At 41.5% G+C, this 16,945-nt stretch overlaps 1 protein-coding gene across 3 annotated transcripts; it reads right to left on the bottom strand.

Annotated features, from left to right (window-relative positions):
* Nucleotide 1: 1 nt before the first annotated feature.
* On the bottom strand, nt 2-16,653 carry tbc1d31 (TBC1 domain family, member 31). Of its 3 annotated transcripts, XR_013790176.1 has the most exons (24): nt 16,277-16,653; nt 15,570-15,710; nt 13,404-13,519; nt 12,241-12,419; nt 11,284-11,432; nt 10,790-10,949; nt 10,217-10,417; nt 9,075-9,236; nt 8,616-8,695; nt 8,050-8,196; nt 7,835-7,968; nt 7,317-7,450; nt 6,600-6,779; nt 5,966-6,198; nt 5,130-5,202; nt 4,259-4,338; nt 4,019-4,154; nt 3,667-3,759; nt 3,258-3,386; nt 2,706-2,900; nt 1,808-1,877; nt 1,468-1,653; nt 152-814; nt 2-118 (listed from the first exon to the last, which is right to left on the bottom strand). XR_013790176.1 is itself a non-coding variant. In XM_079503090.1 (23 exons), the coding sequence occupies exons 1-23, from the start codon at nt 16,345-16,347 to the stop codon at nt 675-677; spliced, it is 3,189 nt and encodes a 1,062-aa protein (XP_079359216.1). In that variant the 5' UTR covers nt 16,348-16,653; the 3' UTR covers nt 2-674. The 3 variants fall into 3 exon arrangements, 2 of the variants coding, with proteins under 2 accessions (XP_079359216.1, XP_079359217.1); XM_079503090.1 differs by having other exon boundaries at nt 2-814; XM_079503091.1 differs by having other exon boundaries at nt 2-814; nt 8,616-8,697; nt 9,080-9,236.
* Nucleotides 16,654-16,945: the final 292 nt, after the last annotated feature.

The raw sequence follows: 16,945 nt of genomic DNA, 5'->3' as shown, positions 1-16,945 counted from the left end.
ATTTTGTTGAAATTTTCTTTTATTAAAATATATTTTTTAAATAAGTCAAATCATATAAAACGTAAAATACAAATCCACACAGCAGCTAAAAAAAAGTAAAAATAAAACGTGAATGGAACTATTCCTTATGAGTGAGTCTCTGAGTACATACAGGCCATGAGTAATGCACATTATTGGTATTGCTGTATGTGTAATATATAATGACGTAGCATGGTCTTTTGTTTCTCTTTGCCCCTGATAAAGAGATAAGGCAGATTGTCACAACATTGCTGTGGTGTGAAAAAACGGTTGGCATATTAGAATCACATGCCCATGGAGCAGGATTGTGTCAACATGTCTATGCCACAAACCTGCATGGACGCATGTCTATATAGTCTGGTTATGTTTGTCAGGCATATTACCAACAGCTACTACAGTGTATCCTGGTCTCTGCTCTGTCCATATGGTGCATTAGTGAACCAAACTGGTAATTTAGTATGAGAACTTAAGACAGGGTGCACTGAGACTGTTGTACTCTTGATGGTAGTTTTTATATTGTTGGAACATGGTGAGCAGGTCTGCTTCGTTCCTGGCCTCTAGTCTTGGTAGAAATGTTGTTCACCATTTAAGTCAGAGAAGACAGGGGTTGAGCTGGAGCTGGGTGACTGGTGGGACAATTAGGACACCTGTGGCATTCACTGGGAGACAGGGGACTGTGAAGCAAAGGAGCTGCCTTCTCTGGCCCTGGCTGCTAGCTTCTGTCTCAGCTCTCTGACGTCCCTCATCAGTTCTCTCTCTTTGCTGTCCAACTGGGCCCGGCCTCTGTCCAGTGAAACTGAAAGACAAGTCATAAAACATGCTCAACGAGAAAGGTCTCTATGCAGAGCCCAGATCTCTGGCAGGCTGGGTGGCCTATAGGCATGTTGTCACGATACATAACTACTTAAACCCTGGACTCCGGACTCTGCATCAAATCTCTTCCCCAGAAACAGCTGATCTACGGAGTAGAGCTAGTCAATCTAGCGCAGCTATCCATCCAGCATACAGGCTCTACTTCAGAGTTTGTGCCATTCGATATGTTTCACACACAGCGACCCAGAAAAACCCAGAGAAACATTACATAGAGATCGCAAGCAACAGTGATCTCTGTTTCTGATAGCTGCACTGTTTTGGATAGCTTAGCTGCGCTAAATTGGCTAGCTCTACTCCATAGCAATGACATGCATACTTCAGCCTGGAATAACAGTGGGTCTAATATGCAATGCATTCAGAAAAATATTAAAAAAAGTTGTCGTTGAATATAGTGAAAATATTCTGGGAGTGTCTTCCTTGGCCTACCGGCAGTTACATCGGGTGGTTTTCAAGATGCACACTCACAGACAGAAACACAGATGGGCGAAACCATAATCTCAGTCCCTGACTCCCCGGCCTTTACATGCATGAAAATGGACTGTAGTATTGATTGAATAAAACAGAGAATGTGCTCACAGTTGGTGGAGGTGCTCTCTGAAGGTGAGTGGTTGTTGAGACACACCATGTTGGTTCCTTCCTGCCTTGGATTGTCGATGGTGACAACATTACCATCAGTAGTAGCAGCAGCAGCAGGGATGGCGCTTTGTTTATGGAGCAGACCTCTGGTAGAACATGGTGATCTTATCCTCATCTGTCTATGACCTAGTAGGAAATAGGGAGTTAGGGACGACTGTTGCGATCAAAGCACAGCCAGAGGTGGCCTGAAGTACAGTATCTGGGGGTCTGTTTCAACTGAACCAGTTGAAACACAGCTAATAAGCAGCCAACGCACATGTGTGTGCGTGTGTGTAATTACCTGTGTCTGCTGAAGACAATGATGGGTGTGGCTCTTGTAACTGGGCTCTGGCACTCATGACCTCATCCCACTGAAGCACACAGGTAGAGGCACAGTAAAGGTTTTGAAAGAACACACAGATATTTGAATCATTTGATCACCATCAGGCTGTGATGAACAGATGACATGACCATTTCCCCTGTCTGTGTTGAGTATTTGTACACTATATTGAGATGACACAAGCCTTGCAATCCTCAAAGCTTGTACTCGTGTCCACACAGACGCATGCATTGGTGTCAAATTTTTTAATTATAATATAATGCAATGCACTACTAATGTCATCTATTGCTCAACTTTTTGACGGGCAATAGCCCTGTCCAGCTTTTGGTGTGTGTGTAAACACAAACTTTGTCCCAACATAAACATTAAATGCCATCGACAATGAATGGACAATTTTGAGTGTTTGTGTAAATGTAAACACAAACATTGCGTAACACAAACATTGAAGACGAAGGTGAGGACGCAAATTCTGATTGGCCGGAATGAGATTATGTATGATGATAAGAGCGCCCCTCACTTCACACAGGTGTGATTTTTTACTAGTCAATTTAAATGTTGATGTAAAGGTCAGTCAATGTTCGTATTAAAAACAGTGACTTTCTACTTTAAGGCCAAATTCACACCAGCAGCGGTAGTTATTTCTACCACTGCCATTTTTCGTTAAATGGGTGTGTACAAATTGTCTGAAACACTCACGTCTAGTTCAGACCACAACATGCTTTATGTTCTGGTTGACTGCCACTTTGTCACGCCTTAAAGTAGAAAAAATCTAAACTTTGTCAATGCCGCTCGGCCCGCTCAGCATTTTTACTAGCCACCGGATGAAATGTATGTGCATCACGCACGCACACACTCTTACCTTCCTCCCCTCCATTTCTCTCAGTGTGTTCACCAGCCTGTCTTGCTGTTCCAGGGTTTCTCTGTGCAGCCCTGCCAGCCTGTGTGTTTTCCTCTCCTGTTCTGCATCGACCCTCTCAAGGCACTGTGCCACCTCTCTCTCCCAGTCTGACTCTATGCCCAACTGGCAAGCCTCGGCCATTGACTCCTCCAGGGCCTATGTGAAAACATGTGCTCATGGCATGAATAGAAGACAATCATACATAATACATGCATAATTAGCTAATTATTTGTCATTGTATTGTGCTGATATTGATACTGGGAATTCACCATGTGTGTGTAAAACACTCAGACCTCTAGTTTGAGTGTAATACACCTCTTTTGATACCAACCCAGTGCAGTGTTTTCTCGAGTTCTATTCAGTCATTATTTGAATCTCCTGTTAGTGCAGGGATTCCCAAGTACTGTGAGCCAGAACCATTGGTGTGGATGTGCTTCAGTCAGTCCTGGTTTTGTGTAATCGGTTGTAGACTTGCATGCGTGCGTGTGTGAGATTGTAATTTGTAACACAAACCCTGAGGTTTGCATCTGCATTGACAACGAGTTCTCTGTAGCTCTCCTCCTCTTTGTCTGCCTTCCTCATTCTCATCTCCACCTCCTGCTGAACCTCTTGGCCAACACGCTCCTGCTCCTTCAACAGTTCCTAAAAGGAAACAGAAGCAGAGATGTAAAGTTCACAACCAGATAATTCTGCTGTCAACTAAATTAGCCAATGCTGCGTAGCATGCTGGCCCAATGTCATCACACACAACAGGTGACTGCCACATAAATGTTTATGTAAATGTTAGGGCTTTCACTTCTAGTGATTTTTACTAGTTGACTAGTTGCCTAGTTTACTAGTCGACTAGTTGCTTAAAGCCCTAGTAAATGTACACATTTACACACACAAAAGCCCATATCTAATGTGAGGAGGTGAATTGCACCTGTTCCAACTGTTTCCTTTGAGCCTCCATTTCCATCTGTCTTATTTCCACATCCTCAACTGCTGCTGCCGTTTCATGCTCACGGAGATCAATCTATAGCAAGGCATGACCAGACTATGTTATGAATGTTATAACATCACAATAATCCAATTACAAGAACAGCAGAAACAGAACATGAAATGGAAAGATTGGGTCATAAGATGTTAAATGCTAAGAACCTTTCACATCTTCAACTAGGCAAGAACATTGACAAAATGAACCGTAGCACATGGTTCATTAATCTATAAAGCGTGTTTCATGCTATATATTATGACACAAAGCTCATGACATGGTTACTGGGAACCCTACGTACCTTCCTGCTAATCTCCTGCTCTAATCTTTCTATCTGGGAGGCTCTGAGGTCTTGCTGATGTTTGAGGAAGCGTCTTCTAGAGGCATCCAGCAGCTGTAACTCCTTCACCTTCATCTCCCTCTTCATGGCTGTCAGCCTGGACGAGGACAGATTTGCCTCATTAGGGAAAAACACGATAATGACATGCAACAATTCACAAACTTTTTGAAGTAAAAAACGTTATGTTGTGTATGTGTTTACTTAGTCCTCTGTTGTGTTAGTTTTTCCTCCTCTTGTGACAGGATGTGTCGACGTTGATCCTCTGCCTGTTGTAGTAGCTCCTGCTCAAAACAGTTACACTCAGTCCAAGTCATATCCATTCAATTCAAAAAAGGTGAATCAAACATCATTTCTGGATGATGGCTACTGTTAGTACTGTATGTTGGTTGGTCTGTTCTGAAAAAGAACCCGCACACTAATCTGTTCCAACATGTTACTTTATTGATGACGTTTCGAGCCAAGGCTCTTCATCTGGTCAAACTCCTTGACCTCCTTGGCTCGAAACGCTGTCAATAAAGTAACATGTTGGAGCAGATGAGTGTGCGGGTTCTTTCTTCTTTTTCTGATGTCACTTTCGAACCCAGCACCTCTACTAAGTGATGTGCGTATTCTATTCGTTTTTGGTTGGTCTGTTCAACCACCGCTTTGGTCCCAATCATGAGAGTCAGAATGTTAACTTGCACACAACATATTGCAAAATCTAATAGCCATATTGCCATGAAACTTTCTAAATGCATTCATGCTTCCCAGAGGATGAACCATCCATTACAGAAGGTGACTCCAAGTCCTTTCCACTAGCACAACCACAAATGTCAACTTTGCACAGAAGTTATCGCATAATAATCAGATTGTTAAGATTTCGTCTAATATGCAGATTGCAAGTTATCATTTTGATCTTGATGAACCCATGGTCTTTAGACTAATTTAGTCTTGTGAACAGATCAGTGCTGTGAATGGTGAATTGTATGGCTGCAAATGAGAGATCAGCATGCTCACAAAAGTGACACAACAATGTTCTCTCTTTATAAAAAGATACATATTTACAAGTGCAAGATGTTGGTTTTGAGTTTACCTGTTGCGCATAATAAGCCTCCTCTTCAGCTTTGCGGCGCACAAAATCTGTACGCAGATCTGATAGTGTCTGTCTGATAACAGGAAAACACAGCAGAACAAATACTGAAGAGATCACACAGACAGGTAAAAGAAGTTCTAACAGCATTCACCTGGACAGTGACCGAAATTCTCTCTTTCAGCACACTTGCTTGAGGAGACAAAGACAAGAGAGCAATCTTTTTTTTTTTAACCTAATTTTTATCCCACGATTTTGCAACCCATTTTTCACCCATGTCAATTATCGAATGTAATCCTGGGTGCTACACTTCCTCTGCTAACCTGGGGGGGGGGCGGACTGACCTCATGCTTCCTTCTATACATGAGGAGTCCAAGCGGATGTAAAGCATGGAAAGAACACGTTATTCCGACCAGTTCCTTTCCCCTCCATCAGGTGCCTCGGCTGGCCAGGGGGAGGTAGTTTAGAGACCAGGACCTTCTAGCTGTGAGGCGACAGCAGTACAGACTGTGCCACCGTGCCCCCCCACAACAAAGCAATCTTGACGTATTTCTGTACCCTGTCTGTTCAGATCCAAACACTTTCTATGATACTGCCTGTATTGTACTGCCACTGCCAGTAAATATGAATGATACCGCCCGCAAAATACCGTACAAGAGTAAAGGTATTGTTATCATTTAAGCCAAGGTGCCATGGTGCAAAATCCTCTACTTTGCAAATAAAGTCACTGACTTTATGTTGCACCATTATAAACAGGATTATATCATAGAATTATGTATATTACCAAAGTCTTCTATAGGCCAGGGAGCTATATATATATACAGTATATAGATGCTCACCTCTCTTTGAGGTACTCCATCTCCTGCTGTCGTATCTTCTCCCTCTCCCTACTCTGGTATTCTACTATGGACTCTGGGTAGTGGTTGAAGACGGGGTACTGGCCCTTGGTCAGAGGTGTGAAGTCAGACAACATGGCCCTGGGGTGGATGTCTGCTGGTGTGCTGCTCATCAGACGATAGGCCTCTTTGATCATTGCTCCCACGTCGAGGTTGTTACGATGGTGAAAGAAATACTGAGGACGAGGAAGAAACAAGTAGAGACAGACTGATAGTTTAACTTAAGAGAAAACAAGTAGCAGCGATATATGTGTTTGTGGTGTATACGGTTTTAATTTGTTTTCTTTCTCATGGTCACTATGGCTGCACCTGCTAAGTTTTATGAATAACAGCCTGTATCCTGTACCCTAGAAAACTAAGTGATTTGAGGAGAAGATGATGATTCATTTTCATTGATCTCACTTGAATTTGAATTCTGGAATACCATCTGTATACCATCACTTGACGTGGTCTATACGGTAGTTTTATTGAATTTCACTACTGAAAACAGAATAAAAATATGAAGAGAGGAGAAGAGCAGAGACAACAAGGTAAAGATAAAGAACCTATTCCGGACAGCAAGAACCATCTACTCTACCTCAAAGTCCTGCTTCTGAGAGCAGAGAAGCAGCGGCGCGCGGCAGCACGTGATGTAGGCCACACAGACGATGAGCAAGAAGGACGGGTGGTTGGAGAATACATTGTCAAAGAGGCGGAGCCACTCCTCACGTGTCAGCACCTCAGAGAACAACGTCTCCAGGAGGGGCCACACGTAAAGCTGGAACAGAGACACACACTGACTGGTATCACATTGTATTTCAACTACTCCACCTGGCTCAAGAGTACCACCAAAATACAGTGTAAACATTTTCTGGGGGAAAGAAAATCCAAACATGGAATTTCATTTGCAGGTCTAAAGACATGTCCTTTCAACAGAGTACCACAACATGTAGAATACAGACTGATATCCTGTTAACCCTTTCAAACCAGGAAAACATCTGTGTCATTTTAGATTTTACTAGCATTGTATATTAAAAAATAGCAGATATACGTGTAGTCGTGTACATCTGCTATTTGTGAACAATTTTGAAAAATCTTGAAAAGGTTTGAGAAAAGGCATTTGTAGAATCTGCCTTGCGTCTTAATTAATGGCTTAGGATACTTCACTGTGAAGTTAGGCTCCCTTAGGGGGAATAGATCCCCAGAGGGCATGGTCAGTCACAGAGCGGTGCCCGTGGCAATGGTATTGTCCAATGATAGAATGGCTCCTCTCACGCCCTCGCCTTTCAGGTGATTTGTATTGTAATGCTGTTACCTGTGAAGTAATTCCACAATCCACCAGGTGTTGGAGCAGCTCCTTATCGTGATGAGCTGTCACGTTCTCTACCATGCTTAAGATGTTCAGTGGAGGGTTGGGGAAGTACTCAAACCAATGCTGGCACCAGTTCACTGCAGAAAAGATTCATGAACAAAATAAAATAGTTGATGTTATTGTATTTACTTATTTGTTTCAGAACACAATTAATTTGTGCTATTTCAGCTTAAACACATTGTTAAACTTAAGTTGCATTAATGTACTAATTATTGCAACTAAAGTAGTGTATTTATCAATTATATATGACGCACGCACGCACGCACGCACGCATTAAACCATACATTATACATTTTATTTGGTTGTTCATATAACCTCAAGCACAATATCTGGTGGATGCTGTGCAATACTTAAATTGGGTTCCAGAAAACTGAATCACAGGAGACTTCAAATAATCTGTGGTGAAAACAATCGCTTCTGAAACAAAACACCCAACCCTATAGTAACCAACAAAGCTGTACCTATAACAGTAGCCACCACCTCGAAGCAGATCAGTGGGTTGTTCTCAAACAGCTTGACGAAGGGAAATGCCACCAGGGGAAGGTACTCCGTTTCTCCAAAGATGGCCGCCCAGTGGGCTAATGAAGACAACACCCTGTAGAGAAGAGGGGATAGAAATGAATCATGTCTGCTGCTGCTGAATATTTGAATGATATGATTTGAATTAGTGATGTACCTTTGCAAACCCCTCTGTAGCTTGTAGCTCTTGATAGGGTATTTCTCATGTAGGCTAAGGTAGGCTAAATGAAGACCTTTATCGGTTAGACTGCTGTAGGCTGCATGATTCTCTGGGAGACGCAACAATGTGCGCCATACAAACATCCTGGAAGACACGCATAGTTAGAAAAACATAAGAATAGACACGCAATAAAAATACTAAAAATCAAGATTGCTAATGTGCTAACAAATGTGTACGTAAAGCCTTTATGTAATGAAAAAAACTTCCAAATGACCAATGACCAAATTTTCCAACAGATATTCAGCATATTAATTCCCAAATTGTGATGCCAAACATGTGTAGTTGATAATAACATACCCTTGCATATTTTCCGTTTCTAAATTAAAGGCAGGAACATGAATTAATAATCACAACACGCAGCTAGCTCCCACTACTTATTTGACTAATTATCTTTAATTATAAAACCTGAAATGAAAAAAGAAAAGTACGTGTTGTGTTCATAATCAAGGACCAAACAGTACACAGGAAATACAAATTATTCTAAAAGCCTTGCCTGTTTTTACCTGTATTTAGCAGGGTATTCTCCAAAGGCCTTGAGTAAACCCACCAGTCTCTTCTTATTCAGACCAGCTGGAAGCTCATTCTATTCAGACAGACAAACAAACAAACCCCAAGGGGAGAGCAAAACAAAAATGTAAGTAAAGTTTAAGACTGTTAAACGTTCCCTTTCCAAAACACAAGACATGTCACTTCTTGTTATGTGTGTATAAAACATGTTGGGAAACACAGTATACATTTGAATTATAATGTCACTTCTGCCAAAATAAAGTGTTTGTAACCTATGACGTATATCAAGAGGTTTGCCAACCTTTATGAGTTTAATGTCACATGCTTTGACACCAGCGGTCTGAGGACCTTGCTGTTCGTGTGAGTAAACTTTAGCATGTGTGCATGAAGCCATAAAGATAAAGAAACATTACTATCCCTGTCCTGCATTCACATCATACATGTGCCAGTCCTACCTCTTTGTCATCTGTCATGGAGCCAAAGACATTGCTCTGAGTCCGCCTTCCAGAGGTCTTGGCTGGTCTCTGAATGACCTCTGACCCAACCTTTACTTTTAGGTTAGAAGAGCCACCATCAACCTCACCACCTGACACTACTGCCACCTGGGGAGGAGGGGGCTGGGGGGGAGCAGAGAGGGACACACTGAGGTTTGAACAGAGCAGTCCATTGACATACTGTATCCACCGCATAGTTCCATTTGGTTCATGGTGGTACATTGAAAACAAAGGAGCAAGCTGGTGAGGAGGCTAATAGGGGATTCACACTGAGTCCGTTTAATTCAAACTGTTCCCGAATACGGTTGCTTGGTCCCCGCTGGCCATGATTCACATTGGCCTTGATTCTTCCGTACCAGAGTACACTTCATTCAACTGTATTCAATGCTTTCACATTGCATCGATCCATATCCGAGTACACTTAATCGGTCCCGAGACTACCTCCATGTGGTCCCTGGAACGGTTGGGTGATCCGCTCCCGGGAACGGTACGCAGCATTCACACTACCACAACATCTGCCAAGTGATCCCGAGAGCGCATCCGGGACCATAGTGTGAATCCCCTATTAGAGTCTAGCCTCGGCCCCAGGCTTACTTATCTGCGAAAAGAAAAGCCTGGTCACAACGTAAGGCAGAGAAGCTATCGGCGGATGTATCCTCCGGAACATCCGTCAGATGTATTTCCCCCGGATACGATATTTTCCCGACCAATCACAACACTTGTTTCATTCGCGGAGAATGTAAACTGATTTGTAAAGCATCAACGTCATTTCCTTGGGCGATACTTGCGCTAAAATCCCACAACTTCCGCCCAAACAAATGATAGCCTCTACAGCGTAGGTCTTGCCTAGAGGAGACCTGGGAGGCAGGATCTCCCTAAGTGGCTGATTAAACCTAATAAAAGCCTGATCTATACTTTGTCGTACGTTTGTGTCACAGGCCAAAATGTAGATCTACAAGCTCCCAAAGTCCCAATGCATTGAGATGCAACACGTTGTGAATTTTTAGATCTACAATGGAGTACAAAATTATGAAGTAGAGAATAAGATACATTAACGTGGTTTTAAGATAATAGAGACAGATATTATCCACACACACTCTTACCCTGTTAATCTTCTGGGTCAGACTCTGGACACTGTAAACATTGATACTGCCATTATCCATAATGGCCACAACATGACGTCCATTAGGACTGACTGTTGCTGTGGTGATGGCATCGTCATGGGATCCAATGTGGAAGAGTAGCTTGCAGGTGTGGATGTTGATGAAGCGCATTACACCGTCTTGACTCAATACGCCAAGTGTCTGATAAGACAGAAATAGTATAATACACATAAGAACCAGTGGTGGAACGAAGCCAGGTACCTTGTCCTTTTCTTTACTGTACAAAGTACAACTCTGGGGAACTTTTTAACTCTTTTTAACTTTTTAACAATTATAACTTTGCAGATTTAGGGTATTATTAAAAAACATCAATTAATCAATAATTAAGGCCTCTTTCATACTTCACAACAATTGTGGTATTAAGTAAAACATTTGAGTTCTTCCTCCACGACTGATTAGAACAAATTACAAAAACACAGACAAGCAGTGAAGCACTGCTTGTCTACACACAGATACACTGTGCATTGACTTTGAGAAGAGAGAAGAGGAGAAGAGAAGAGGCTCTCTGGGTACCTGGCTGGCTCCTGCATCAAAGCTGTCAGGCAGGAACTGCAGCTGTCGGATGGTTCTGACCTTGACAGGCATTTGAACCACTCTGATCAGCTGTTTGTTGTCCAGACACCACAGGTGAAATAGGTTGGAGCGTCCTCCTGCTGCAAGCGTCTTACCATCACTGTCAACACAAAGACACTCACTGTTTACTGCATACTAACAAGAATATCAATACGAACGGATGTCACATTTATGTTCAATGATTCAGTCATTCATTGTTTCTCAAAAGTCCCTTGTGGTGAACCACATGCCATACCTTATTTGAAATGTGGGTTTGGCTATTTTCACAATTTTGCAAAAAAAGCTTTTAAAAGTATAAAATAGGGTTTAAGTGATCAAAACCAGGAAAATACTAAACCTATGCCATATCAAGACGATATTTCATATCATGATTCACAATGACAATATATCAATATACTGCCCAGCCCTAATTGATACTGCCATAGAAAACCCACCGTGTGACAGCGAAGGCCTTGTAGCAGATCCGCGGCCCTTCTGGGACTGGTAGTTGGTATTTGCAGGACAGCGTCTCACTTTCCCACGCAAAGATGGAGTCATCACTGAAACAGCTGAGGATGGTGTTACTCAGAGGCAGGAAAAATACCTACAACACAAACAACTGTATTACAATCATGACAACATCAATAACAGGAAACATTCCATGATGTTGTTGAGGCACGATACACCTCTGAGAATGCAACATTAGTGCAGCAAACAGAAAGGGACCCAAAGATGTAGTGGTGCAACAACTAATCAATGTAATCCATCCTAAGAAATAACAGGTAATCAATAACTTAATAAAATAATAAACCAATAATCTATAGCTATTTTGGCCATGCTAATATAGATTAAAAGTTATAAAACATTACATTAATAGTGAAAGTAGTGCACCAAGTTGTATTTTCCCCCACTGTTTTTGCACAACACCGTTATGCGACATACCATGACACTTACTTTACTTAGCAATATTTCTCAAAGTTTGAATGAATTTTTTTTATTATTTGGTATTCAGACAGCCAGTATTGAGTAAAACACTCCCAAAAGAATGTAGTCTATGTGACACATCTAGGGGGCACAATCTGCATTCAAAGATTTTCCTAGAAGCTTTGACATTGGTTAAAAAAAAAGTCGAAATGACTAACCAATCAGGAAGTAGACAGGCAAATCGACCAATGACAAAGCTTATAGGAAGATCTTTGAATGCAGATTGCGGCCCCTAGATGTGTCACAGAGACTACATTTTGTGGGAGCATTTTACCCATTGCTGGCTGTCTGAATACCAAAAATAAATTAATTAAAAAAGGTCATTAAAATGACATATTATTGCTTATAGCAGCTTTAAGTGGTTAATTGATTCCTATATATATATATATATAGTGCCTAAGCGGTCCATATTGTGTGTGCTCCCTTACTCTCTGTATGCCAACAGACTGTTTGATGTTGAGCTTTCTCTTCCTCTCGAAGGTGTCCAGGTCCCATAGCTGGGCAGTGTCTGAGGAGGTGGTGATGGCGTAGCGGCCTGAACTGTGGACGGAGATGGAAGAAACTGCTCCCTCATGACCCCGCATCCAGCTGACCAGCTGTTTTGTATCTGGTAATAAAAGAGTAGAACAGAATAAAGAGTCAAAAAACCACAGACGATCCAGGAGCTCAGGACTGGAGTAGAAATTAGGAAATTAAGGCAGTGGTTCTCAATGTGGGGTCCGGGGACCCCCAGGTGTCCTTGAGGGGCTTGAAAGGCATCCCCTTCGGAAACATTGTATCTGAATTTTAAAAAAATCAAGTTCATTACTCCTACTCACCTGTCCATTTTAGTAGATGTGCAAAAGGACTTTTTTCTAGGGCGTCTCCAACAGAAATGAGTTAATATAGCAAAATATATCAAATTCGCCCCCGAGAATGTTTCTTGGCTCCCAACCTTTCTATTACCACGGACTGGCTGACAGTTCGGGTGCGTTGCGGTCACGCATCATCATACCAAAACACAGAAGACAGTTGACTGGCCTCAAGTAGCCTGCTGCTATATTATTATATCACAACATAATGTTATATCATTGTCATTGACCATATCATTGATCCTGGTGACGCACGGTTATAGATTCACAGTCGGGAAAACTTGGGATTCCCTTCTCGCGTACCAGCAGTGCACAGGTACACGTACCAGTGATTGGGAACCTCTGGCCTAGCCTACTGTAGGTGTGAGTCAGATGTTCTGTCTGAAGACGTCAAACGAGTTGCATAACAGTGGCTGATGGATTCATGATGAACTAATTAAATTACAGATGACATTTGCAAGGTAAATGCATAATTATGACAACACTAACGTTTGCCCATTATGCAAGTAAATAGAATAACATTTGATAAACTGTGGGTTAATATTAGGTCTACATTTAAGAGGCAATTTCAATCGGTGATCACTTGCGAGCACATGCACGCGACATAGCCCCACTAGTCCACAGCACATCCCTTGGTGACTGCATGCCACCATTAAAGTATACAAGTACTGATGTAATGTAATTTTGAAAGAGAGTGGCTGATTGTTCATGTAGAAATAACTAGTACCATATTACCATACCTTTGTCAAAACATTTTATGGAGTAGTCAGCCAGTGCCACCAGGAACTCTGTGGTCCTACGGAGGTTGAATGCCAGGGCAGTACAGGCCAGACCTGTTTTCTGCACCAATCGGAACCTGTCACAGGTCAAAGTAAGATAAAAAAAATCTAACTTCACAGACACTGAAAGTGATCAGAACAGTACATTCCATGAAATGCAATCAGAATCAGATGAATAGAAATTCTACCAGACTGGAATACACTTACACAGCACTAGGTGTAGCATTGGCAGTGAATGGACAATAACTAGTGTGACTGACATTCAACCATCGGTGGACAGACTATTATAAATATTATTATACAATAGTTAATTTACAATTTAGGCATTTACAATACCATACGCTTTTATTCAGGCCAGCCGCCAGGGTAACTAGGATACCAGGTAAACACCAAACCAACATCAGTTTAAACAACAGCATTTGTAACAGTATATATTTATCTACGTACGTTGTCGTGTATTCATTCATTCAAGTTTTATTTATTCTCGAAATTAAACTGAGTAATCAAACTAATTTGCAGTGTCGTCGAGTAATACAATCACATACTGTAGAAAAAAAACATCACAAGATCAGGTAAAGAAAATACATGTACATATACATGTGGATTACATCGAATCGATGAGTGATAAACAGAGTCTAGGGATTTAAGAGTGAATGCTGCTGCATGTCTATAGATTATGTCCCCATAATCCAAGACAGACAGGAACACTGCCTCAACTACCCTCTTTCTGCTAATGACAGGAAAACTGGCTTTATTACTATACAAAAAGCCAATTTTCTGTCGCCATTTACCAGCAAGGACCTCTACATGATGTTTAAAAGTAAGTCTCTCATCAATCCAAATACCAAAATATGTATACTCTGCGACTCTTTCGATATCAACTCCATTCATAGAAGTTATGCGAATGTCATTATAGGAGATATTTTTGGCTCTGGAGAACAACATGAATGAGTTTTGCTGATGTTCAACATCAATCTGAGACGAATAAGAGCATCCTGGATCTAGGGCTGATGCTAAGTCATTTACAACTAAGGTGGTGGCTGAGATAGTGCTGTGTTTCTCTCTAAAGCCGGATTGATGCGGGTTTAGGACAGAGTGTTCTGAGAGAAATATTTTAACCTGGTTGTTTACCAGGGATTCCATAACTTTAGCTAAACAGGATAGCTTAGAGATCGGTCTGTAGTAATTTAAATCGCCTCTATCTCCTCCTTTATGCAGGGGGGTTACATGTGCTGTTTTCCAGGAGATGGGGAATGTGCCTGATAATAGAGAGAGATTAAATATATGCGTTATTTGTTCAAATATTAAGGGTGCAGCAAGTTTAAGAAAAATAGGATCGAGTCCGTCCTCTCCAGTCGATTTCCTGGTGTCAAGAACATCATTACAGGACAAGGGTTGAAAGTGAAAGTTAAAATCATGTCTTTCTGCCTGCACCTGATGATTTCCATCAATAGGGGGAATAGTTGGTGTCAAATAAGTTGCCTGTATTTACAAAATGCTTGTTAAAGGCTTGGTGGGTCTCCTATTGTTCAGTTAATAAGAAATCATTATATTTTACTTGTGTTGGTAATGTTGTAGTTGCTTTGCTTTTGTCAGAGTTCACAGCCTTCCAGAACTTTGATGGGTCAGAGTATGAGCTAGTGACCAGATCCAAATAATAATTTGACTTAGCACTTTCCACTGCAGAAGTGCATTAATTCTAATTTGTCTGAATGAGGCCCAATGTGATGGATCTCTAGATTTTCTGGCTAGCAACCAGGTTCTGTTCTTCTGTTTGAGAAGAGAAGACCACTCTGGTGTAAACCAGGGTGAAGAGCCATCTTTTACTTCCACGGGGCATGCTTATCAATAATGGTAATAAAGGTTTTATTAAACCTTTATTACCTCTAGTGCCATTTCTACATCTGGAATTTCTAATGTATACCGAATATCACTATGTGAACAAGTAACCAAAATACATCTGCAAAAAAGGAAAAAAGATTCTAAAAAAGGGTGCCAAGCCCTTGATTGTCCTGTAGGTCATCACCAGTGTTTTGAATTGGATGCTGGCAGCAACCATGAGCAATAAAGGGAATGCAGTTGAATGGTGATTTGGTTCTCTGTGGCAGGCAGTGGAATAGAGCTAACCTGTTTCTGCTGATGTCAAAGACATAGATGTTGCCATGATGATCTCCAGCCAGGAAGCAATCTCCGGTGGTGTCAAAGGCCACATGGAGGAAACGCACAGTCTTGGCTTGTTGCGCACTGCGCATCACTGTCACTAAGATTCTGAGAGGCAAATAACATGTTTTACATAAACAGCACTTCACCACTGCTATTTTCTTCTATCTACGACAACAATAACCCTAGCTAATTCATCCTTTTGGCAAACTCTGAAACTGCACTGTTGCACAACATGGGCAACATTTGACACATTTCCCCAACATGTCCAAGGATTTTATTTTAACAGCAGCTATGTTTGTTTCTAGATCAGTGGGTCCCTCATTTTCACCCTGACGGTGGATAGAGCGGCTGTCTCGTCACCAGGACAAGGTCACCAGTTCCCCTAGCCCCATATGTGCCCTCTCCCTACGCTCATTCTGTAGCTCCGAGCTACAGAATGAGCGTAGAGAGGGCACATATGGGGCTACAGTTCCCCCAAACTATGTGTTGTCTTAGTGTTCCTGAGCAAGACACTTAACCCTGAACTGCTCACATCTGAGCATTATCGTAACCATCTGAGCAGCCATCAGCATGGGTGAATAATATTTTCCCCATGGGACGATAAGGTATCAAAAAATAGCAAGAATAAATGAACACTTAATCAAATCAACAAGTGGTTATTTAAACCTCACCCATTGCCTGGTGCTGGCTTTCGGTGCCATATTTTCCCCTCCTCTTTGTTTCCTATGTCTGTCACTTGCATGTTTAAATTAGAAATGAGCTACAGGTCACAGAAAGAGAGGTTAGGATGAACACTTAGCTAGTCTTCATTAGCCATAGCCATAAACACAGCCTATCGTGCGGCGGGTTGATCAGCGCGAAATTTGAAAGAACATTACATTTAAATTTCTCCACGAATTCACTGATAACATGAGCTAAACACCGTTTTATCGCCTATACAATGTAATTTGACTACGATTACACCTCCCCTTGGTGTAATCGTCGGGACTCGGGAGAATTGTTTTGTAATAATTGTTTTCACGACAGATACGTGTCGCCTAAATTAGATGTCATGCACGCATGTAAACAGAAGTGTGCATTGTGGGAGCTGTAGTCCATAATACATGATTCAGTGTTAATTCCAGTTAGACTAAATTAGTTTAATGACATGTTGCATCACTGAATGCTATTATTGTTATATGTCCAAATGCTCATGACAATAATTTGAAATATAATATAATAAAATAATTAATACGTGGTGCAAATTTTACAGGAAGTAAGCAAAGCAGAAATCTAGAAATGCTGTCAAGTTGTCGAACACAAACCACAGTCGATTTCACTTTAGTTTGTCAAAATAAAAG

This window comes from Electrona antarctica (genome assembly GCF_951216825.1).
Source record: "Electrona antarctica genome assembly, chromosome: 6".
Lineage (NCBI taxonomy): Eukaryota > Metazoa > Chordata > Actinopteri > Myctophiformes > Myctophidae > Electrona > Electrona antarctica.
Note: the sequence above shows the minus strand (reverse complement) of the source record. Positions and strands in the feature narration are given on the sequence as shown.